Source organism: Chelon labrosus, assembly GCF_963514085.1.
Source record: "Chelon labrosus genome assembly, chromosome: 15".
Lineage (NCBI taxonomy): Eukaryota > Metazoa > Chordata > Actinopteri > Mugiliformes > Mugilidae > Chelon > Chelon labrosus.
Window position 1 is genome coordinate 4,980,071 of NC_140348.1, and position 24,126 is coordinate 5,004,196.

The 24,126-nt window shown below is 40.3% G+C and overlaps 2 protein-coding genes across 4 annotated transcripts in view; one reads left to right on the plus strand and one right to left on the minus strand.

Annotated features, from left to right (window-relative positions):
• The first annotated feature begins 57 nt into the window (after window positions 1-57).
• LOC311500257 (protein phosphatase 1 regulatory subunit 1C-like) lies at window positions 58-15,101 on the plus strand. 2 transcript variants are annotated; one of them, XM_084561526.1, is made up of 6 exons: window positions 58-173; window positions 1,952-2,009; window positions 4,485-4,522; window positions 4,752-4,806; window positions 7,952-8,155; window positions 11,978-15,101. In XM_084561526.1, the coding sequence occupies exons 1-6, from the start codon at window positions 93-95 to the stop codon at window positions 12,040-12,042; spliced, it is 501 nt and encodes a 166-aa protein (XP_084417652.1). In that variant the 5' UTR covers window positions 58-92; the 3' UTR covers window positions 12,043-15,101. The 2 variants fall into 2 exon arrangements, with proteins under 2 accessions (XP_084417652.1, XP_084417651.1); XM_084561525.1 differs by lacking the exon at window positions 7,952-8,155 and having other exon boundaries at window positions 76-173.
• Window positions 15,102-16,248: 1,147 nt separating this feature from the next.
• The window catches only part of nckap1 (NCK-associated protein 1), a 34,179-nt gene continuing 26,301 nt past the window's right edge, over window positions 16,249-24,126 (minus strand). For both annotated transcript variants that reach the window (XM_084561617.1, XM_084561618.1), the window contains exons 19-31: window positions 23,029-23,168; window positions 22,427-22,558; window positions 20,969-21,187; window positions 20,682-20,812; window positions 20,459-20,556; window positions 20,072-20,165; window positions 19,860-19,942; window positions 19,668-19,748; window positions 19,490-19,583; window positions 19,273-19,389; window positions 17,813-17,922; window positions 17,399-17,488; window positions 16,249-17,314 (exon numbers count right to left, since the gene is read on the minus strand). In XM_084561617.1, the coding sequence (XP_084417743.1) occupies window positions 17,198-17,314; window positions 17,399-17,488; window positions 17,813-17,922; window positions 19,273-19,389; window positions 19,490-19,583; window positions 19,668-19,748; window positions 19,860-19,942; window positions 20,072-20,165; window positions 20,459-20,556; window positions 20,682-20,812; window positions 20,969-21,187; window positions 22,427-22,558; window positions 23,029-23,168 (1,506 nt within the window). In that variant the 3' untranslated portion in view covers window positions 16,249-17,197. The remainder of the gene's footprint in view (window positions 17,315-17,398; window positions 17,489-17,812; window positions 17,923-19,272; window positions 19,390-19,489; window positions 19,584-19,667; window positions 19,749-19,859; window positions 19,943-20,071; window positions 20,166-20,458; window positions 20,557-20,681; window positions 20,813-20,968; window positions 21,188-22,426; window positions 22,559-23,028; window positions 23,169-24,126) is intronic.

Sequence of the window (24,126 nt, forward strand, 5' to 3'; positions counted from 1 at the left end):
TCGGCAAAGACCACTCCCTCCCTCTCTACTCCCTCCCTCCTTCACTCTCTCTCTCTCTTTCTGTCTGTCTTTCTATCTCTCAGTCAGTAATAATGGAGCCCAGCAGTCCAAAGAAGATCCAGTTTGCTGTACCTCCACTGCAGGGACAGCTTGACCCGCAGGCCGCCGAACATGTGAGTGTTTCTGCGTGTAGGTTTCACGGCGTGTGTGGACGGCTGAATGCTGCTTCTATCTTGTCTGGAATTTTCTGCGTGTGGGTGCAGAGCAGCATGTGTGCATAAGTCGGCATTATGAAAGCCTCTGTTTGTGCATCTGTGTGACAGCATGTGTGTTTAATGGGTATGTCTTATTTCAACTGTCATGCATGTGACTCTGCAGTGTCTTTTGAGTGTTTGTGTTGTATTGAGTGGTTTAAATGGTCCGTTTGTGTGTTTATGAACAAAGGATTAAGAATTAAAGTAGACATTTGAATCAGATTTACTCATTTCTTCCAGTTTGCACGAATGTTTTTTTCTTTCTTGGAGAGTTGTGTGACATAATTTCAGTCAAACTGTCAGGACACAAACTGCCCTTTCTTAAGTAAAAGTTGGTAATGGCTGCCAGAGGTACAGAAAGGCAAAACAGCATGTAATCTGTGGTGCAATTTCCCTTCAACCGCTCCTGAATGGCAGCTACAGTCAGAAGAAACAGAAGCTGGTCTCAAACCTCTACTCCGCTGACGTCTTTATGGACTGTTTAGTTGATGGGAGCAGGAAGCCGTTCATTCCTAAAGGGGGCTGATAATGAACAGTGACAGATTAGGGCCCCTCTGTGAATGTTTTTGGGGGGGAGTCTCTGCAGCATTTCCACAGGTCAAAGATACGTTTTCGCAATGGTTTTTATCAGATTGCATCATGTAAACCAAGTCTCTGCCCTCACAAGATGTTGCTTCATCATGTGAGAGTGGCTGAAACTCTGTCTTTCCGTTTGTTTTAAAGCGGTTATCACCAGTGTGAGGATTAGGACTGTCACCAAGGTGTCTCCACAGTAGGTCAATTGGATCTTTAAATATTTCACTTGTAGATTTTGAAAGAAGGCAGTGACAGCATGTGGGAAAGCTGTGCCTATAAACACTGAATTAAAGCTGTAAGTGGAAAATTGCATTTTTAAGATGCAGTTGGGGCATTAAACTAAAGTATACGCACAGTTAATTACACAAATGCTCAGGGCAATTAACTCCAGCTGGCATTTGTAATGAACTTTTACTCAAAAATGAACACTGATAGATGTAGAATAACAGAAAAGAGAAGCAACTACCACCAGAGCGATTCAACGTGACCAAGAAGAGATGCAGATCGGCTAAAAAGAGATGCATTACCAACACAAATAGAGACAAAACTAACTCAAACAGAGACTAGATAAAGGTCGAGGCAGTAGAAGGCATGGGAATGGTGCAAAAATACTCAAAACTACCATAAAGTAACATGAACCAATGAGAATTAACCAAAATGTAAACAAAATGACAACTGTGAGCTGCGGAATCACTATAAAGAGATTGTGACTGATGCACATGTGTATCCTAATGAAGGCCACCAGCTGAAACGAGGCGGTCTAATAAAGTTGTTCTGTTTACTACAAGTGCTGCTGGAGTCCTGCCTTATTTACGATTCCTTTTCCTCCTCCGTGCACCTTGGTAGCAGGCAAAGTCACACCAGAAATACAACTTTTCTACAGCACTGATGCAAATGTTCTGATTGTCTGTAGTTGTTTTGACTCTTTCAGTCACCACCTTCACTTACAGTCCCTATCCTGCATCTTTTATTTGGGCTATGAACTGAAATCTGTGTTTTGAAAGCGTAATTCCCACAGCTGTTAAACCTGGATGGCTGAAGGACGGACTCTGCATGGGAATATATAAATATTTGAGATATTCTGAGCATCTACAATAAAAACGTGTGTGTGTTTACTTCAGATCCGTCGCAGAAGACCAACTCCTGCCACTCTGCAGATCTACAGACAACCTGGCACAGGTGAGAGAGAGAGAGAGATAGAGAGAGAAAGAGAGAGGCTTTACATTGAAAGATAGAGAGGGAGACAGAGTGCTAAAAAGCTGCAGCTATAATGGAACCTTTATTAGATTACTTTTGGTAAGTGATCCGAGCATTCAGACTGGACTGATGGATGCCTCAAGAGCAAGTGTGTGTATGTGTGTGTGTGTGTTATGGCTCTAAGCTCTTATACTGTACATCTCTCTACACTGGACATGACTGATTGAATAATAGGCCTGATTCCATTCTGTGCTCAGCTCAGAGCGTCTACTTCCAGCGAAGCCTCTACTGAGCTCTACGGGCGCCTGAGGTGTTCTCAAGCAGCCATTTTGTCTGTTTCTATGAGAAACACCAAGAATGTTGACAGAGGAGACAATAAAGAAAGACGGAGGCACAACGCCAGCCTCTTAGAGAAATGAAATGCACACCAAGGATTTGCTTAATGATTTTTAAAAAGCATAAGGAATGATTTAATTTTAAGGCAACGTGTCCCTGAGTGTCGGTGGAGTGAAATCCAGCTGGCAGCTGTGAAAACAAGAAGTGACCCTGTGCTCTTAGCCTGGAATAAACAAGACCAGAGACGATCTAATGTCTGAAATGGTTTAATTATTTTCAGTGTTTTGCAAACTGTTTAAGATCAGTGCAAACCTTCAGGAGCCATGGCCTTCAAGCTGCATCTTCAGTTTTTTTTTCCAGAGACTAAAATGTCACAGGTTACAGCTGTGGACTGAGCTCTCAACAGAATTGAGACAAGTTTGATGACATGCAACTATATTTTTTAAAAAAAAAAAGCCAAAAGCTAGAATGAATTCATCGCCTAACAAGTATCATATTCCTCTGTCGTTAATAATGTACGTAGCTGTTTCCTTGTCTTTCTGGTTGTTTAAAGTGTCTTTGCAGCTGTTTGCCTCTCTTTGAGTTTAGTCTGAGCCTCTCTCTAGTCATTTTGTTGTTCTCTTCAGTATTATGGGCTTGTTTTGTATGTGTTTTGGGTCATTTCATTCACTTTCCATCAGGGAATAATAACTACCCTATGTCCTTTGGCCCTTGTTAATGCATCAGGCGATAATCACCTGATGCATGCATCACCTTATGCACAGGAAAATGGATAGATGTGTCACCATGACTGTAAAAAGCTTTCAGCACCAGTGGGTAGAAAATACCATTCACCACTTGAGCTCTAAATGTGTGTTAATCCACAGCTGGAAGTAGTCCCCAGACAAATCAACTCTTAAATCCAGTCTGAGTTGTCAAAGCTGCAGTGCCGCCCGCCTATATGATTTTTGTTTTTTGACTCTTGTTTAAAAGTTCAACTTAATATTTGCAAATCATTTTTAAAGATTTATTTCAACTATGCTTGAGGCTGCAAAAGTCACAGAGGAACGAGGAAGTTCAAAAGTGTGGAGGTACAGACAAAACTGATTGTTGGTTTGTGTGTAAAAATATGCAGGATAAAGCGCATTGAAAGGAATTAATCAGCTTTTGGTGATCTCTGCATCTTGTCAAGCCACATCTGAGTCACTTAAAGCGACACCTGTAGAGGAAGGGTTACTACATGGTGCATTAACAAGGGCCGTAGGATGTAGAGGGCCCCCGTTTCGAAGTGACAGTGACAGACACAAACACATGCAAAATAACTCAAAAATACTGAAACTCAAAGGTGTTTAAAACATCCAGAAGTGCATGCAAACCCAGAAAAAGAAACAACAGAATCAACACAAATAGATGCAAAACTGCCAGAAAATACCTTTGTTGAATGTAGAATAACAGAAAAGCGATGCAACAGTCAGTGAATGATTCAAAAGAAGTACCAAGAAGAGCTGCAAATCATCTAGAAAAGAGACGCATAACCAACACAAATGAGACAAAATGATGGCAGAGGCACACAAAAAGACATTCAAGGATCACCGCTAGGTGCAAAACAGCTACAAAGAGACTCAAATTTACCAAACCAGTGAAAACTAACCACAATGGAAACAAAAGGACAGCTGTGAAATACAAACCAAACACCAAACGGTGACAAAATGACTATGACCTGTGCAAATTTACTCAGAAGAGATGCAAAATGAGACACAAACAGCTGCAAACGAATGCAAAACAGAGACAAAATGGCTGTAGGGACCAAACATTGACACTGCTTGTAGTCGTATTGTCTCTTTCCGTCACCCATCCATGGCTGATGTGTTGACCAGTTCCAGTAACTCCTGCACGGTTAAAACTTTATTCACAACCCCTAACCTTCACGTAAAAGCTGGCTGATTTCGACATCATCACAGAGCGGCTTCAGGAAACCTGACTCTGAGGAACCGTCGTGACAGTTTGGGTTTTAAACCGACACACTGACTCAGCTTCCGTTTAGAAAAGGCAATGGATCAGCTTGTAAAGGAGAAGCTTGTGGCGCGTTTAAAGATTTAAAGGATAAGGCGCTCACTGCCGCTGTCTCGTCTCTCCTTGCAGATGTCGGAGATCAACACAACGCCAGCGGAGAATCGCAGGTTTGTATAAATGGCTGTAAACACACACACAGGTGCAGGTAAACATGTGTCTGCTAAAGTCACTATCAAAACACTTTGCTGGATCTCCAGTAAACCAGACACCATCATCAGCGTCAGGGAAGAATCAGTTACCCTGTAGAAAACTCTTGCCTTAGAATATTTTATTTCTGAGGTTTTGTCATTTTGTCACAATAACCTGAGGGTAAACATCTTTTCTTTTGGCCTGCAGGCTTCAGATACCTCTCAGAGGAAGCAGAGTACCTACGCCCCTCCCACCATGAAAGGTAAATGCAGGACAGCTTTCTGACTTGTCTCGATGCATGATTCTGCAAAATGTGCATGACGTCTATACAATTTGTAAAAGACGCTCTGTGCACGGAAAGCCGAGGAAATCTATTTCCCCCGGAGGAGAGGATTATGAGGAGGCTTAACGTGGTGCATCTTGAGTCTCTCTGCTGATCTGCTTTTCTATTTTTTTTTTTTAGACAGCAAGTAGACAGCAGATCAGCTGCAGCAAATACCGTCCAGAAACAACATTTAAAACTCAAACTGTAAACGTTTGCTTGATACTAAAGTGGAGGTGCCTAGAATCTGTGAGAAAGGCACAGAATCAGTAATAGAAAGCATCCATTGTTGGTTTCTTCCTTCACGCTGCAGAGCTTTTAATTCTGGTTCATGAGCAACAAGAGCGACTTTTGTCCGTCACAAAGCAGAAGTCGTCTGATTTGATTTACGCCGTGACCGGGACACGCATTCGACACGCTATTGGAAACCATTTAAAAAGCTTAAATGTTTTTTTTTTATTTTTTTATTTGAGACCAAGAAGAGACTTTTCATCTTCTTAGTCCATAGTGTGTTCCCACAGTTTCATGCTGTAAGGTCTGTATTATCAGCCGCTGTGCTGGTTTTCTTGCAGCTGTGTACACACCCGTCTCTTCCCTCCTCTCCTCTGAGCTTCACGGCGTCTATGTGTTTTGCCTTTAGGATGGACGCCCTGTTTGTTTTGCTTTACAACATGTCGTTTGTCATTCTTTCTGTTACCCGTGGCTATTTCTGCCCCCATTTCTGTTTTCGTTTCTGCGTTTTGGTCGTTCTTTGAGCTCTTGTTTTTTAGATTTTGATCTGTAGATCCAGCTGGTTGGAGTTGGTGCTCAGGGTTACTACTGAAACGTTGCACTGTGGACCCAATTATCAACTCAAATCTGAGAAATCTGAGTTTTAACTTTAAGGATAAGGCCGGTGATCTTCTATATTTTTAGTTTGGTCTATGTCTCGTCTTCCTCTGTGCCTGCAGCTCCAATGTTGTCAAAAAAATCTGCAGGTGAAAACAGCCTGCAACAAATCCACTATGTATTCCTATTTGACCAGCCTCAGCCAAAATCTAAATGTGACATTCAAAAGAGAAAGTTCAACCATATTTACATTTTAACCGATTTGTGTAGGAACAGATGGGTTGGGGTCTGAGGGCGACAGTTGGAAACTTGTCTAACATTTATTTCAAGACATCCACAAACATAAACTTTAAAAATCACTATCTTAGGTGTTTATTAAATTATTATTAAAACTACCTTTTACCATTATTTTTTTTTTTACTGTAAATAATTAGCTGTTTAAGTAACGTCAAGGGTCATTTGAGATATGTGAACATAATGTGACTGGTGCTTTAATGTGTTGAGTCAAAGGGTCATTGACTATGTTCACACGGACAACAGTCTCCCTCAAATCGTTCTTCTGCAATAAATATGATAGAAGAAGAAGAAGAAAATGGAGAGGGAGGAGGAAGATGAAGAAGACAGCGGAGAAAAAGAGGAAGAAAGAAAGCTGGAGGAGAAGGAGGAAGAAAAAATGACACCAGCAGAATGAGGAGGAGAAGGAAGAGAAGAAAAAGGAGTAGCAGAGGAGAACAAAGGAGAAGAAGAACGGGAAGGAGGGGAAGGAGAAGCAGCAGAAGAAAACTGAGGAGACAGAAGAATGAGGAAGAGGAAAAGAAAAAGAAGCAGGGGAGGAGGAGGAGGAGGAGGAGAAGAAGAAAGGGGAGGAGAAGAACAATCCAAAGAAAACGGAGGAGATGGAGGAGAAGAATAAAGAAGGTGAAAAAGGAGAAGGAAAATAAGCGGAAAGGTGACGAGAAGAAGAAGAACATGGAGGAGGAGGATAAGATGAAGAATGAGGAGGTACAAGAGAGGGACTTCTTCAACTTTATTGACACCACTGAATAGAAAGGAGAAGATGACCAAGATGTTTACCCCATGTGGAACAAACATGCTCAGAAAGAAACCATGAGCTCAAGTGTTTCCATGGTTACTAGGAGCAAATATTAACAGATTATCAGAGGTTTACGCCACCCGTCTACATCTGATTGATCAGTCTGCTCTGATTGAGGTGTTTACATGAGGCTTTTTATTCTGATTATTAGTGGAATATAGTATCCATGGAAACGTAGAAACTAGAAACTTTTTAGAGGCTTTATTTGGAAAAAACACAACACAGCTCTGCTCTCGCCAATAAGATGATGCAAAGCTCCCCTGTCTGTTGGCTTTTATCACTACAAAGCTTGTTGTAGTTGCTGTCATTTTGTCATCATCACTTGTCCTGAATAATTTATAAAACTGCTCCACAGCTACTCCCTTGAAAGTAGTGACTGGAGGAAGCAGCTCACGTAGAGGCTGACTAAGCAGAGCTGTATATTTTGTTAAGATGTGATCATTTATGAATGATTTGAGTTTTAATCAAGGTAAATGTGTGCAATTGGGGAACAAGGCAGGAAGAGGAAGAAGAAGACGGTGAACTTAAAGGGTGTAGATGTGCAGAGCACTGCCAGAGAGTGAAGCACTGACTTGATTCTGGGAAGTGGAGGCAGTAAAAGCTTTTCTTTTATTGATCCCGGCTGAGTGTGTGTGTGTGTGTTAGCCAACGGCCTTGTGAATGACTGCACCAAACACATGCTAGGCCTCGACATTCTGCAGGGTCAGAAAAAGACGTGTTGTATTTACGGATCTAAGGTGTTTACAGTATTTTATGACGTGTTTTCATGATGAGAGTTAAAGGTTTTTATCTGGACTTATGAGGTCTTTAATAATTATTCAGACTTTATTTGATATTTGCATAAAAATTACTTTGCTTTACTCCTAGATGGTGCTCTTGTGTCTTTGCAAAATTACGGATATTTACTACTGAGAATTAAACAGCTGCTAAATATCTTCAAGTGAGAGACATTCCTCCTGAGAAGATATTTATAGTTTATACAAGATGTCAAGGAAAGCCAAAACTGTTTTGCCAATCTTCACTATTTTATTTTATTTAATTTTTTTGCTCGTTCAGTTTCAGTTTAAACGATTATTTCGATTTTTTAAACGTGCTGCTTCTGCTGCCTAGCTATACTCCTGCCATTGAAGCGTCTCTCCACTAGAGGTGCTCTTCTCTCCTCAGAGCTTCAGCTGGGGGTGGAGCAACACCTTGTGGGGGCGGGGCTCTTCTGTGAGACAGACAGCCAGCTGAGCCCAATTACAGCGCAGCTTTATGCCTCTTCCCTGTGGGCCAATCACAATGGGCCAGAGGAGGCCAATGGGAATGAGACATGCCTGCTGTTAGCCAATCAGGAGAGAGCCGTGGCCGAAAGCAACAGTTCAGGGGGTAACATTAATTTCTTGTTATAATGTTACTTACTGTGGCTTCAGGGTTTATTACTTTAATGGCGTTCCACTCCAATTTTCTGGCCAATGTTCCTTCTAATAGAAAGAAATAAAATCAGAATTATGTTACTTTTATATATACTGATCAGCCACAACATTATGACCACCCACCTAGTAACGTGGAGGTCCACCTTTCTCCAGCAGTCCTGATCTGTCAAGGCATGGACTCCTCTAGACCCCTGAAGGTGTGCTGAGGTATCCGGCACCAAGATGTTTGCAGCAGATCCTTTGTCCAGCACATCCCACAGTCCCTGTTCAGACCTTGCATTAACACCAGTCCTGGGCAATCTGATTGCATGTGGCCAGCTTAAAGTACAGGTGTGAACACACCCAGGATGCATTTAGGACACATTTGAGTGATCCTGTCACAGATCACATTTGGAGCTGGGACACATTGTTAGTGAAAATACAGAATGCATTATTCTTGAAAGAGGCCAACAGAGAATACTGTTTACATTAAAGGGTGTACATGGTCTGCACCCACGCATGTGGTGTCAAAGTAACATCCACATGAATGGCAGCACCCAAGGTCTCCCAGCAGAACATTAGCCAAAGCATCACACGGTCTCTTCAAAGGCTCCTTGTCTGGTCTGCAGCTCCCCAACCCCATCCAAACAAACTGTGTGTTCTGACACCTTTCTATTGGAACCAGCATTAACTTTTTCAGCAATCTGAGCTTGTTTGGCCAGCCGTTGCTTTCAATGTTTATCGCTTTTCCTACCTTGGACTGCTTTTGATAGGTACTGATAACCAGATTATCAGTGGTATTCACTTCACCTGTCAGTGGTCACAATGTTATGGCTGATCTGTGCATGCACGACTGTTTGGCCAGAAGCCCAAAACTTTTAAAGAATTACTTTTCTTGAGAGTAATTTGGAGTAAGCTGCTGGCCTAACATGGACCAAATGCACAGATGTTATTTTGCTGAGCTACATCATAGCAAAGATAACTCATAGTAATTACTTACCAAATAAAAAACAAACAAAAAGCAATTTTTTTGCATTAGTCATCATCTCTTATAACATGTAAAGCGTTCCTGTTGTGGCCACATCTAAGTAAAATTCAAATTCTGTAGTTTTAAGGCGCTTATTAGTGCCTCTTAGAGTTTTTTTAATGCCTGCTCTTATTAACCTCTGCAGACAGCTGTTTTCAGAAAAACAAGCTTTGATCTAAACCTAACCTGCCAACAACAAACAGCTAAGAGAGAAAGTTAACAGCTAGCTAGTGAGAAACACTGAACATCAAGTAGAAGAAGAACCAGATAATTTATTCAGGAAACAAAAGCAGGCCAAAAGAATTCAATTATTTTGCTGTTAAGTTAATTACATGGACATCTAAATCGATGCTCAATGTTATATGAAATCATTTCTCAATTAGTCTATCAATGCATGTTTTTCTGGCCTTTAATGGAGTGTTAAGGCCATTAAAAATGTCTTCTTTACATGTTACCATTTGCATACTAACTAATCTATCTGCACATTTCTTGAGGATAGACTAATGGTACTAACTCATGTCTCTCCCTCTTCTGTGGCTTTGCATGCAATCTCTCTTCCATCAACCTCCACCTCCTTCCTTCTCTCTCCGTTTCCCAGATTTGTCATGTGACCACAAAAAGGAAGCGCCCAGTCCTGACTCCGTCTCCCGATAGCCACCTTTCATCCTTGCTTTGCTAACATGCCTTCGCCTCTCAGTAACCGACTCTTCTCTCTCGCCGCTGTTCATCCGACTAACACGCCGCTTCACTGTTGTGCCGCACTCGTCTGTTTTGATTTCTCCTTCTCTGCCATGAAAAGACACACGCACATAGAGGTTTTAGTTTAAGTTTAGAACTCTTTGGCTGTGAATAAAGATGTAATATATTCAAAGGTTTACGCAATGTCCGAGTGGTCTTTGTCTTTTTCTGGACAGTTTTCAAACATCTATTTCTAGGCTTAAAGTTTTGTAGTATTAGCTTCTTCTGTACTGTTAGCTTCATGCTACTGATGATCTTCCAAAACAAACTAAAACATCTGATAATGTTTTTTTCCTTGGGGACAGAAGAGAGCACTGGGACAACCATTAAGAGATTAAAACATTAAGAGTGTGTGACCCCCCCTGTTTAGAGATCAGCATCTGCGCTTCACTGCATTAGCAGCTGAAATGTCTCAGTGTGTTTTTAAAATCATGTGGCCGCCTCGAGAGGCTGAATCCTCACAGGATGTGCAGCAGGAAGAAGACTGAGATCTATAACCACATTATGTATGTGTTTGCATTGACTCTTCCTCTTCCACTATACAGAAAACATGTTACATGCACGTCTTTAAAGCACTGACAGGTTATTTCCTGTTCGTCTGTCCAATGTGCAGCTTTGAACAAAAAGGACTTGCTTGCCACACATTGCTGCTTCTCATTTTGTAAAAGCCTTTTCTAAAGTTCAAATGTCATCGGCATGGATGTTTCTGACTACGTTAACATTCTGAATGAAGTAATTTGGGGATTGTATCATTGCAGTCACTTTATTTTTTTAGCTGTGTCGATACTGGCACTTTCAAAATCTATTGGTGGTGGTGTTGATGGCGTCGTATGGGTGAGGTGGATGGTGGCACAATACAGTTGTGAGAATGGCAAAAAACTTGAATAATTGACAAAAGACCCTTTAAACTGAAAATAAAAAAGGTAAATAACCAGAAATAATGTGCAGTAGATAGTTATGAAGATGGCACAAGGTGACGAGTCTGTTCATGAAGTGTTTCTGACTTACGGACAAGCTTCAATGGTTTGTGTAAGTGCAAATATTTGATGGCAGTTGTTCATGATTGTTTATGTACATTTATTATGTGGTGCTTTATATGATATCACAACTGCATACTGTACACCCTTCAGAATTTTCAAGAATATCAGCTGATTTTCATACAAATCTTAGGACTTAGGGTTCATTTAGTGCCCCAAAATTCACAGATTTGTCACAGTCTTATCTACGTAACACATTTTTGTGGAAGTGTATGATGGCGAGGACAAAGGAGCTTTCTGAAAATCTCAAAAAAACAGTTGTTGTTGCTCATCAGGCTGGAGAAATGTTACAAAACCATCTCTAAAGAGTCTGGAATCTGCAAATCCACAGTCAGATAGACTGTGACCAAATAGGGGAGCGTTAAGGCGACCGTTGACCCTCCACAAAAGCGGTAGACAAAAAGCAAGTCCTAGTCCTAGAGGTCACAAAGGAAACCAGGGTAACTTCTAAGCAACTAAAGGTTCTGGGAAGGCATTGTCAAAGTCCTGACCTTAATCCAACAGAAATGTTGTGGAAGGACCTGAAGCAAGCAGTTCATGTGAGGAAACCCACCAACATCTCAGAACTAAAGTGGTCCTGTACTGAAGAATGGGCTAAAATTCCTCCAAGTCAACGGATCAGCAGTTACCAGAAATATTTAGTTTCTAATATTGTTGCACCAGGGGGTCACAGCAGATACTAAAAACAAACATACAATACTGGCTAACTTTTCTGAATAAATAAATGCACAAGTATAATATTTCACTTTTTTTTTGTTAGATTCTCTTTCTCTACTTTCAGGGCTTATAAGAAAGTCTGCTGATGTTTTGAGTCATTTTTATGCAGAAATGTAGACAATTCTGAAGGGCACAAATACTTTTAAGTGGCACTGTAGATGTATATAACAACATCTACTAGGCTTCTTTTTGGTTTTTCTCTGTGGGCAATATAGATACAGAAGCTCCTTTAGACAAGGCATGGATTTGAGTCATATGTGTGTGTTTGTTTGTGCAGGTAAGCTGGAAAACTCTGTTCCAGAGGAGGAGGAAGATGTGGAAACCAACCCTCAGGGAGATTGATCCAACAAATTTCAGCACAAAAGAGACGGACAACTTATCTTTGATATTCTGGACAAACCAGCAAATGGATTCTGACGTCCACCACAATCCGTGGAAAGCTGACCTCTGTGCAGGTTTAACGTGTTAAACCAGCGTTCCCGGCTTTACTTTAACAAACTGGACTGGAAATAACCCTCAGCTGACTCACTACACTCAGCTAACCTTCATGGACTTTCATCTGAGTATTGTAACTCCCAGAATTAAACATGTTTTGTTTGTCCTGTTTCAGTCCATACATTTGAAACACAATTCTTCTTCTCGATTCTTCACATAAGCAGCAGAACAACAACAAATAGAGGCCATTGCAGCTGACCTCGAAGACAGGCAAGATTTCCTTGTGGCGGGAAAGGCAAATCTTCTTAGCCTTGCCAGTCGTTATGGGGTGTGTTTCAACCGATAAAGAGGAAACACATTACTCTGTACACAGCTGGGTAGTCCAAAAACCAATTACTGACTAAGACATTCTTGACATATGCTTTAATCGTTAATCGCTGTTAACTGTTTGTGATTTAAGGAACACAATAGCAAACAAAATATTTCATGTGGCTTTCAAGTGTTAATGTCAGACGTAAGCTAAGCCGTGAGAACACTGTTGCTAGCAACAGTGGCCGTTAAGGATTCACAGAGGCTAACAGTTAGCAAGCCAACAACTGGATAACTAAATATAGTATAGCATTACAGTATATTACCTTATCCTTTACTTTCCGCCATTTCTGAAATGAATATCAGCATTTACATCACAGCTTGTGCCATTCTTATGGAGTTTCCACGTATACGTGACACCTGCGTGATACCAGTGAGTAGCGTCAGCAACACCGGGTAGCTACCTAGCTAAAAGTGCTAATTTACCCACAGTAGATAACATGGCAACAAGTCAATAGAAATACCTTGATGAAAACACAACAAAAACAGTTAACTGGCTTTACCAAATTCAGATGGTGATTATTTGCTTGCTAATGTTATAACTACAATTTTATAATCACTTTGAAGGCTCACATGTTGAAGAATTATGACATATTAATCTGATTTTGTTTTCCTTTCTTTCTGTTAAATGTAACATTGTTGCGTCGATTTTTAATGTGACTAGCAGTGAATTTTTGGTCTTCGTTTTCCGCCACAAGTTTTAACAATGTCAGCCATGTAATCAGGAATTTGCAGGACATGCACAGAATAGCAAATGGAACACAAACATATCGCAGTAAATAACACAATCAACGTTCAAATTTGGAATCATCTCCAAAGAAACATCTTTTTAGACATCTACCAATCATCCATCAATGGCTACTTTTACGAATAAGGGCGATCGTTTACAAGATAAGTTCCTTTCCTGTCATGAAATATTAAATGTATGCCATGATATTAAGTATGTTTTAGTTTTTGCTTTAAAATGTAATTGGTTTCCAAGTTGATGGATAAAACATTCTTCCATCATAAAGCAGTGTGTTCTGCTAACAATGCAACATGAAATATCACTTATGGTTGAACAACACAGTGAGATTTAAATAAACTGGGTGAGAAATTTCAATGTACTGTAACTAAATTAACAATGGATTAGCTGTTATTGGGATTCATGACTTATCTTTTCTGGTAATCTGTATATATCTTGGATTAGCAATAGCAGCATTAAAACATTTGAATTTTTTATATAAAACTGATCTTAGAAAACAAAATATAGAATACTTTTTGTTGAGCTTAATTGTCCTGAGTTTTCCTACAGTGCCTCCTGGTGGCTTTTGTATGACAAAGCAGGGATGAATTAAAAAGCTTACTGCAGATACTGTATCATGTATGTTTATAGATGTTTTTTTCTGTCCTTTGACATGACATTGTTTTGCAAAAGACGCCATTAAACCACGACTAATTTAGTGTCGGTAGATAGGTAATTTAATGCACATTAGTGGCAGAAAAGTTTATTTCATGAGCAATAAACATTGTACAGTGCCACTTAAAAGTATTTACGCCCCTCAGAATTCAAGTGTTGGATGTAGACAAAGAGAACCCAATCAAAGTAATGAAACAACAGTACTATACTAGTGCATTTTATTCAAGAAAATGTATCACTTGTACATATCAGGCAAAAGTATGTGAACCTTTGTTTCACCCCCTTGTGCAGTAATAACAGTAACCAAATGTTTCCAGTAACTGCTGATCTGTCGTCTACAGCGACTTGGGGAAATTTAAGTCCATTCCTCAGAACAGAACCACTTCAGTTCTACAATATTTCTATTTAATTAAGGCTAGGACTTTGACTTGGCCATTCCAAAACATTTTGTCTTTCTTTAACCGTTCTTTTATAGAACGACTTTTATGTATTTGGGCTCATTCACTGGTATAATTCAGAATTTATTGGACCATCAATGATGACGAGCTGTTCTGCCCCAGATGCAGCAAAACGTGCCCAAACAAGGACATTACCACCCAGTATTACAGTATTTTACAGACAGGATGAGGTTCTGATTCTGGAATTCAGTGCTGTTTCATCTCCAGACATGAACCTCTCATTTAAACCAAGCTATACTACTTTGATATCATCTGTCCAGAAAACATTTTCCCATTAGACCTCTGGCTTGTCCCCCTGATGTTTTGCAAACTGCAGATGAGCAGAAATGTTCATTTTGGAGCAGTAACTTCTTCCTTGCTACTTTGCCACGCACATCATGGTTGTTCAGTGATGGTGGATTCATACACTGACCGACACCGGACTCTCATTACAATGATTGGACACACTGCTTATCAGATGGACTCTTAATTTGGCCTTGAAATTAAATTGTAATCACAGAAGTGCACTTACTTTTGCAACTAATATATATGTAACATTGGCTCATTTTCTTACATAAATGCTCAAGTTTAATATTTTAGTTTCATTTGTTTGATTGGGTTCTCTTTGTCTACGGTCAAGATGTTGAGTATTTTTTATACTGAAATGAAGAAAATTCTGAGGGACAAAAGCTTTTAAGAGGCGCTGTATGTAAATAAATATGTATCTCTGAAGTTTACTTTTACCATGACTCTGTAAAACAAACTTTTTCTTATTAAACAGGATTCAACGCTTACCTGTAATTGAACATTTAACTGTTATACTGGTGCCTTTCTGCTTAGCAGCTTCCACCGTCACAGGACTTTTGCATGAAGCACTGCCACACACTCACAGCTCAGGTCTGACAGCCCTAAAGTTTATTTTATTCATGTCATTTAAGTTACACGGTGGAATCAGAGACACAAAAGAGAAGTTAGAAAGAAAACGGCAACCATTCCACATCAAATGGCAGAACATGTCCTCAGATCTGTCCTCTCATGCTCATAAAGCATACTACAGACGAGACACATGGTTGAAACAGAATCTACAGTAAAGTGTTATTCACTAGATTCTAGAGCAAATGTGATTTTACTTTGCAACTTGGCTTCCAGATTTGAACCTCAAACTTTTGTAGGTCAAAGTCTTGAATAGTATGCAGAATGAGCTTTAAAGACAGAGCCCTGGGGTTAGTAACACATCACCAGAGGGCTGGTATGAGAGCTGCATGGTTTGTGAACATGTCTCCATATGTAGCCCTTGCCATGCCTCGATCAAGAAGAAAATAAGAAATCAGACTGCTCTTCATAAAAAGTCTGTCCTTAAAAGGTCCCGCACAACCGTCGCAGAAAGTGTAACCGCTCGTATGGAAAGTTCGTTGGTGGATCATCGCAGTTGCAAATCCAGTGAAAACCAAGTGTGTATTCATATATTTATTTATTTTTTGTCTTATTGCAGCTCCAGGTCTGAGATCGATTAGGATTTATTTGCCTTTCTGCAGACAAATTGGTTAAATTTACTTCCTACTTAAGTTAAGTACTTAACACATTTAGGCTAACCACGGTGTTTTAACTCTCACCAGCTGCTGCTAGGGTGCCTTTGAGCAAGGCACTGCTCGTTCAGTAGGGCTTTAGAGTGTGATGATAAGGAGTAAAACAAGAAACTTGAACATTTCAGCCTTCTTTTCAGAAACTAACAGGAGTCATGTTTAAGATCTGTGCCTACCGGAGCTTTACTTAGTCTGGAGAGTTGATTAACAGCAGCTGAAGAGAATATCTAAGCGTTTCTGTAGTGTGTTCCAATCACGAAATGTCCGTCAACAGAGCTGCCGCTGAGTCACACCATTAATACTCAAACACTCCACCACTTCCACGCCCTGATACACAATTTTTAGTGTCAGCACATTTGGCAAATTGTCATAATCATTGTCGTAAAAATAACAAAACATAGACATTAAAAACAGACAAGTTCAGTTCACATCAAAGCAGAATACAGATATTATATCTTTTTACCCACAAAATGTTCATGTTACAACTAGCTAGAAAAAAGAAAGAAAACATCACCATGTTATACAACTTGTTGTGTGTCTGTGTGTGTTCAGCCTGATCGTTGGAAGATTAGCCTGTGTGTGTAGCGTTATATCGGCGTGTGTAGCGTTATATCCGTGTGTGTGTGTTTGTGTGTATGTAAACTTACATTAACGAGCAACATGTCTGTCAGTATCAACACAGGAACCATCACCCCCGCCCTCCTCAATAAAAACCATGAACCCCCACATCACATCATCTGCATTCCCCAAGTAAAGCATCCAAATCCATCACCACATAGTAGTTATCAGCTGGCCACTAAAAATCTCAAAACTTTCATTGAAAAAAAAGAAAAGGAAAGAAAAAAAAGAATATTTTAGTGTCACCTATATATATACTATATATTTATATTTTTGTTCTTTTATACCAACCAAACATACTGTATATTTTATGTTGCTGTGGTCATGGTCCCTGGCAACATCATGGAAAAGATACAATGATTCAAATAAAGACAATGATCCCCCAGCTTTGTCCAGCTAGTGTGTCTGTGTGTTTAGATTCACTGATCTGTGTTTACTCTTCTGGCGTTTAGTGTGTTTGTGCAGCATTTTTAAATGCTACACATTTAGTGTGTCAACATCTTTTAGTCAGAATGGTACGCTGAGGCATAGTTTAGTGTATTTAGTTTGTATTTAGTGTGTTCTGGTAGTATTCGTTGTGTATGCGTCTACCTATGAGCGCTGACGCTCTAACGGTAGACGTCGCGGTAGGACTTCACTGTGTGTTTAGTGTGTGTCTATGCGTTAGCGCTGATGCTCTGTTTGTAGACGGCGTGGTAGGCGTTTCGCAGCAGGACGTAGGGGAAGCAGGACTCCAACAGATCCATGGTCAGGAAGGGAGACTCCTGCACGATCTGAAGAAAACACAAAAAGAGGATTAAAATACTGCCAGAAATATTTTTGTCATGTAAACAGTCCTGTGTATGTAATCATCTTACCATGTCCAGCAGCAGGTACACAGATTCTCTGTTACGTGTCGTCATCTTGTCCGTTTCCTGGCCGATCTTCAGCAGGCTGGATGAAGCCAGCTACACACAAACAAAAAGAGCTTAGAGGGTTCACACGACGACAACAACAGCGTTACAAAAAGGCCAAGCTGCTTCACTGGCAAGTCACTGTCAAAGCGTTGCTCAGGCACTCATCTACTTAAATACTTGCTGTCTTGCTGGTTTCAAGACATTAAGAGTCTCTGTCATCGTGTCAAATTGTCTTTGCTGATGCCAAGCTAGACCTCATGTTCTCTGCCAGCATATTAGCATGCAAATTGTAAAATAAATAAATAAATAAAAATCTCAGTCAAATTAAGAAAATTAATGAAAAAAGATAAATTAAATATTTTCTCTTCATCTTACAGCCAGGAACTCTTTGAGGCGGTCCTCTATGCTTCCCTTGTGGATGGTGAAGAGAGCAGCAGCGATCTGGTTGATGGCTTTGGCCAGGCAGTGGATATTATTGCAGTGGCCTGTAGGGGGCAGCAGACGCACATGGTGAAGTGGAAGAAAAAGAAGACTTTTATTTGAAAACCACTTTCAGTTTCTTTTCTGAAATCCTCGAGAATCTAAAACCTGGATCTACCAGTTATGTAAAATATGGTTTCAGTTTTATATTTCACACAGATGACAGCCAGTGTTTGTGAGATGCATGAATCATTAGAGTGGCTGTACTAAGACGTGATGTTGGAAAAGCCAATTGCTGGCCAATATGCAGTCTGCATACTAACAATGGCAGAGCCCATTACAAGTCATTATCCTTTTCATTTGCCCCTTATTAACAGTGAGAGCCTTTCATTTCAAGGTTGTTATTACTTAATTTATCCTTGAGTGACAAATTGCTGTGATACCTTATCAAAAGCCTCATTTAAATACGACAATCTGTCTCTAGTGTGCTAAATATCAAGTTTATTTAACGGAATCAATTTCTTTTTTTTTTACTGAAACACAGACAACAGACAAGGATAAAGAGGTCACTCTGAGTAAACAAGACCTTCAGAATTTACATGAAGATGACGATATGGTTCTACTTCACACAAATGAATCCATCTCAGGGCACAAGGTGAACCTCATCTGAATGCAGAGCAGTCTCCAGTCAAGGATTTAATCAATTATGTTTCATACAGCCCGCTCTTAAACTCCGACTTGGTTCAATGCCACAATGTGGGGATTAGTCTTGTTTTTATGTATGAGAATGGTTATTAAAATAGAACATGGAGCTGCAATGATTAGTTCAACTGAGTCTTTTAAGCAACAATGTCAAATACCATCTGGTTCTGGTTAATGTTATTATCAGAAGTAGCAGCTTTTGCAGGCTTACATTATAGTAAAGCTTGGCATAGTCTGTAAATATTTGTTTGATATATTAATATGTTTACTCTTAAATGTGTTTTTTATTCTGTTTTTTATCTTGTTTTTTTTGTAGTGTCTTGTCATGTCGCTGTAACAACTGAATTTCTCCATGGGGATCAATAGAGTCTTATCTTATTAAGTGAGCTTGTCATAAAGACATTGGTTTTACAAACCCAACAATTTTCAGTATTGGTGTATAAATGTCTGTTGGCCGGTTACAATAACAGTCATCAGTGGCTACATTCTCACTGACAACACTTCTTCAACCTGATTAAAATCACTCTGATCAGAGATACCAACTTAAATGTTTGAAGGTTAAATACTTGATCTGATAAGATACAGATTGAAGTGGTTGCGCGAGGCAATATCATTACAAGTCAAACATAAAATCTGAGTGAAAGTCTATTTAATCCGACGATGAAAAACAATCCGTCAATACCAACAACAACGCAACAGCATGGCGTCCTTACCTTCTATGGCCGGGCTGTACTGAGACATCACGTTGCTGGCAAGCGTTGGCAAGGAAACGGCCACAAACACCATCAGCAGACAGGCGATCTTATACTCCTCCTCTGGGCTGATGTTCTCTGCACAGACACAAACAAACATGAGCAGGGGGAGGTATTATGAGTGTGAAGCAGCCCGACTGAGTTTGCGTACGTCAGTGTGAATGCGTTTGTGACTCACCGCTCTTTTGAGAGGACAGAGCGACCACTAAAGCCGGGTCGATCTCGCAGGGTAAACCTGCAGCCGACGACAGCTCGTAGACGTTCATGGCCACCTGGAAATACACGAAATATTCATATGAGCATGAGGAGAGGGATGTCTGGAAGTCTATTTATGTTTATGTGTGGCTGTGTTTTACCTTCATGTCTGTCTCTCTGGGAATGTGGTCTTTGAAATCCTCCACTGAGCTGACCAGGAAAGGAATATGACAGGACAACACCTGGGTGGAGTGAGAGGGAGAGAGGTCACTGAGTGAGTGACTGACAGAGCTCTTCCAAAAATAAAAATGTATTTTCCAACTGTCTCATCACAATGTTTTTGCGTGTCTTACGTCTCTCAGAGCTTCCTGTGCGAGGGAGCGGAAAGATAAAATGACGCCAATGATGGTCATCCTCTTTAAAACACTGTCGACGGCTATAAACAAAAAACACACAAAATAACAGAAACTATTAGAGGACATCACACAAACCACTTATAATATGGATCACTGTGTACATATCTGGTGTCAGTGCGTAAAGTGTGTGTGTGTGTGTCAGTGATTACAGGTGAGTTTCTTGAAGAGTGCAGCCATGTGTTCCGGTTTGTCAAAGCTCGTCCTCATCTGGGTCAACACCTCCATGTTCTCTACCACCAGTTTCTGTTCAGAGAAAGACACACACACACACACACACACACACACACACACACACAAAAAAGAACATTTTGACTTCATCTTATATTGTGGGATCATTCGTTTCATTTATATTTTTGTTTTAATAGATATTTTACAAACAGAGGCAAGCAAATGTTCAAGCTCAGAAAAGAAAGGTTACAGAAAACTAATGTTTAACATTCAATACAGAAAGAAAGAAAACATAAATTGCTCTGTTACTCTCAAATTAACTGTCAGAAAATAGTTCCTGGTTATCTTATGGGTGATTGTGTGTCTACCTTCAGCTCAGCGACCTGTGACGAGATGTGCCACATCAGACTCTCACTGAGAAACTTCATACCATATGGCCCCAACAGCTCAGACAGAGAACGCATCTCTGTGGAAACACACACACACACACAGAAGTCCATTACTCTACAGACTTTTAGCTGGGAGAAAAACATGGTAGAAGATGACAAAAATTCTGGTGGACTATCTCTAAACTGAAAGGAGTGTTCGTACCGGAGATATCGGAGTATTCCTCAGCATTGAAGGTCAGTTCATTCTCAGTGGGCAGGTTGACGAAGGCCTTCATGGCGGGGAAGTATGCGATGTGTCCATTACTGACCTGACGGAGCAACGTCTCCAAGTACCTACGCACACACACACACACACACACACACACAAAACGCTGCGTAAACATTGGCTGCATGTGTAGACCTGGGTCTGTCATTTCTCACCAAAACGGATAGAAATTCCTTATGGGTGAGATTGTATTAAAACATTTTCCATTTTTAGAATTAACGCACCAGTTTGTGTATAAACTGGTGATGGTGGGCTCCCCGTGGCTGTCCAGGTGCTGCGTCTGCTGCAGGAGGACGTTGTTGAAGACCCGGGTGATGTCGATGGTGACGTAGTTCTCTATGGATTGCAGAACCGTCATGTAGGCTCGGACGCTGGTCAGCAGCTCGCTGGGCTTGGCTATCTCCTGAGTAGCCTGGTTGTACATGGTCATCCCCACGATAGACCTGGAGAGAGATAAGAGGTCAATAAAATGTGACACACTCAGACAAATATACAACAACACAAATAATGCATCTATCAGAACCTATAATGCACTTATTTCCCTTCCAACTATTTATATCCAAAATTAATCTGCTTTTTTTTAATAAAGGTTTCAAGTTCCAACTCTGAATGGGAAATAATTATATCATTATCAATGCCATCGTCAATTCTACTTAGCGATCCAATTCGATTAGTTTTCTCTGTTGAAAAAAAGTAGTCTTTCATCAGACTACCTGATATCATCTCAAATAAATGAAACAGGTTAATTTGTGTACATTGTCTGTTCCACTTTCACACCTAGGTTGTGGTTCCAAACAAAGAAACGTTTTTTTCCTCAGGTCCTCATGCTGTTTTATCAGTTTGGTTTAAACACAGCAATTGTACTCCATTTTGTAACAAATGAACTGAGCTGAGTACAGTTATAAAGGGTTTGCTTGTAGTGAGAACACATGTTACCCACAGACTGATATGACAGCCTTATAATAATATAACCAAGCAGTTCACCCGCTACATCCTTGGAATAGAAACTGTCAAACTGCGAGCTAGTTGCCTTCCTGGCAACTAGCTCGGTTTCCAATTATATAACCGTATACAGAACTCTGGTACATGAGCAAAGAGCACCAATAAATGGCAGTGCCCACATTCGATGCTGATGCTCCATTTGCAATGTGATTATTTTCTTAAATCCAATTAAGACCAATCACAAAACTGTTTACAGGAGTGCAGCGTTTAGGACGTGGAAGAACTTTGTCTCGATTGGCCTGTGAACCAAAACTGAACCAAGAGTAAATGCAACACTGTAACAGTACTGTATAAAGTACTCCCTGAATTAGAACGAAATATAAGGCAATGGTGTCCCAAAGCAAGATATTTAACATTACTCTTGTCACGGTGCTCCCTGTTTGGGCAGTAGCAGCACTCGTACACAAGCGTAAGCATGTTGCACTCATGCCTGAAATCACACCTTTGCACTGATTGCAAACAGCATAATTCCATCTCGTATAGAAATCCAGCCACGCGTCAGATTGTTTCTCCCTCTCCACGATTCCCTAAATGCCTCAAAGTCATGAGCATGACATCATAACATGTCAAGCAAATGTGCAAGCATCGTTTAGATAAACCGATAACACAGGAGGCGTACAATACTGATGGATACTATTTTATAAAAAGATAACTGAAATTAAATGTGTGCTTTTGCTTACTTGGTGAATCGGATCTCCAGGTGCGAGGTGAGGTACTCTCTCGGGGTGAACGTGTGCTCCCAGACCACTAGGTTGGGAACGTAGTTGATGGAGAAGCAGAGTTCAGATAACGCTGTGTGGAGTTTATCCAGACTGGGGAGAAAGAAGAAACAAAAAGGTCAAAATAGACTCAATAAGATATGATGATACTATAAATTATTTATGAGGAAAGCCATTTTATTTATAGCAACAGAATACAGAAGCAAAAAACGTGTCAAAATTGTCAAGGGGCTAAAACAATAACAGGGTGTATTGATGTGTTCAAAATCATAGAGCATCAAACTGAGCCATTTATAAAAGCCAGAACAAAAAGCTAAATATTACCGTTATTGTGCCTACTGCATGAACAAAACATTTTAATGCTGCCAATAGGAAGTTACACAAAGCAACAAAAATCATTTCTCTATTATTTATAATTGCAACAGAATCAATTGTAATGACTTATTTATAGAAGCATAAAGAAAGGTCTGAAAAAGACATAAAAAGAGAGGAAGTGACAGTTCATCTGTGCAGCCTGGACTCCTGGAAAGTAAAGGAAGAAGCTTTTGTTTTCCAGAACTCACTTGGTAACCAGTAGTCTGTTCTTCCTCATGCTCTCCACTCCAGGTTTCTCCCTCTCCGGTTCGCCCTTTTTCCCCGTCGCCTTCTTGCTCTTCTTGTTCACAGCCTGGCTGATGGTTTTCGCACAGTGCTTAGGAAGCAGCTGCAGACAGGAAAGCAGAAGAGAGACAAACGGTGAAGAGTTGAATATGGCAAAGTAGCAGACAGAACAGGTAGAATAAAAGAAAAGGCAAAGGTTACAGATTGATCGTGGCCTGATGAATTACAGCGCACTGACTTTTTTTAAAACCAGAAAACAGACAGAAACTTTACAGGGTTTCTGATGTCAACAATGGACTAACTCTCTTGCTTAATCTTGAGGCTATTCATAAAATGTCTGAAGTGTTAGATTCTTTCTGCATTTACATACCATTCACACCCAATTACAACCTCTTACCTCTTAATCAGTTTAATAGGAAAATATTAGCTCTTTAATCGTTTCAGCTCAAGTGGGATTCTTTCTAAGCATGTTTGCCCCACGTGGAGTAAATATCAGGTGACAAGTTTTTCCACGAGGGACAGAAACGTGGAGCTAGCAAGGGCTTGAAAAAATTAACCAAGCCAGAGTCAGTGTGGAAAATCATGTTCAAAACATGAAAACATCTTTACCATCTTCTTCTATATATCCAGCAGAAATGATGATGCCAAAGATTCATTCATCAATAATGGGAAAAGCAGTTATTGGATTCAGGGTTGACATCTCATGCAGACCGATGAGAAGATCGATACCACTAAATGGCCGTGTCTGTGATTACTGTACTGTATATCTTGGATGGATATGAACCACTAAGGTAGCTGAAGCCAGACAGTGTCCAAACGGTGTCCCACCAGGAGAGTTACGAAGAGCGTTCAACTGATGTAAGTTGACTTTTACAAACGTACAGGTTTCAGGCATGCAAACTGGTCAGGGGTCAAAAAGGTGAGAAGAGTGTGAAGAGGGAAATGGCCACGAACACCCCCCCCCCCCCCCCCCCTTGGTAAACAGAGATTTACAAAGACAACAGACTACAAATTCACTAATTTTTACCAAAAAAAAAACTTTTGAGCCATTGAGCCTGAAC

Bases quoted from the DNA above. Each gene is read 5' to 3' on its own strand.
- LOC311500257 (XM_084561526.1), top strand. From the start codon at position 93: ATGGAGCCCAGCAGTCCAAAGAAGATCCAGTTTGCTGTACCTCCACTG. The intron at 174-1,951 runs GTGAGTGTTTCT...TGTTTACTTCAG, and splicing joins ACCCGCAGGCCGCCGAACAT to ATCCGTCGCAGAAGACCAAC. The intron at 4,523-4,751 runs GTTTGTATAAAT...TTTGGCCTGCAG, and splicing joins ACGCCAGCGGAGAATCGCAG to GCTTCAGATACCTCTCAGAG.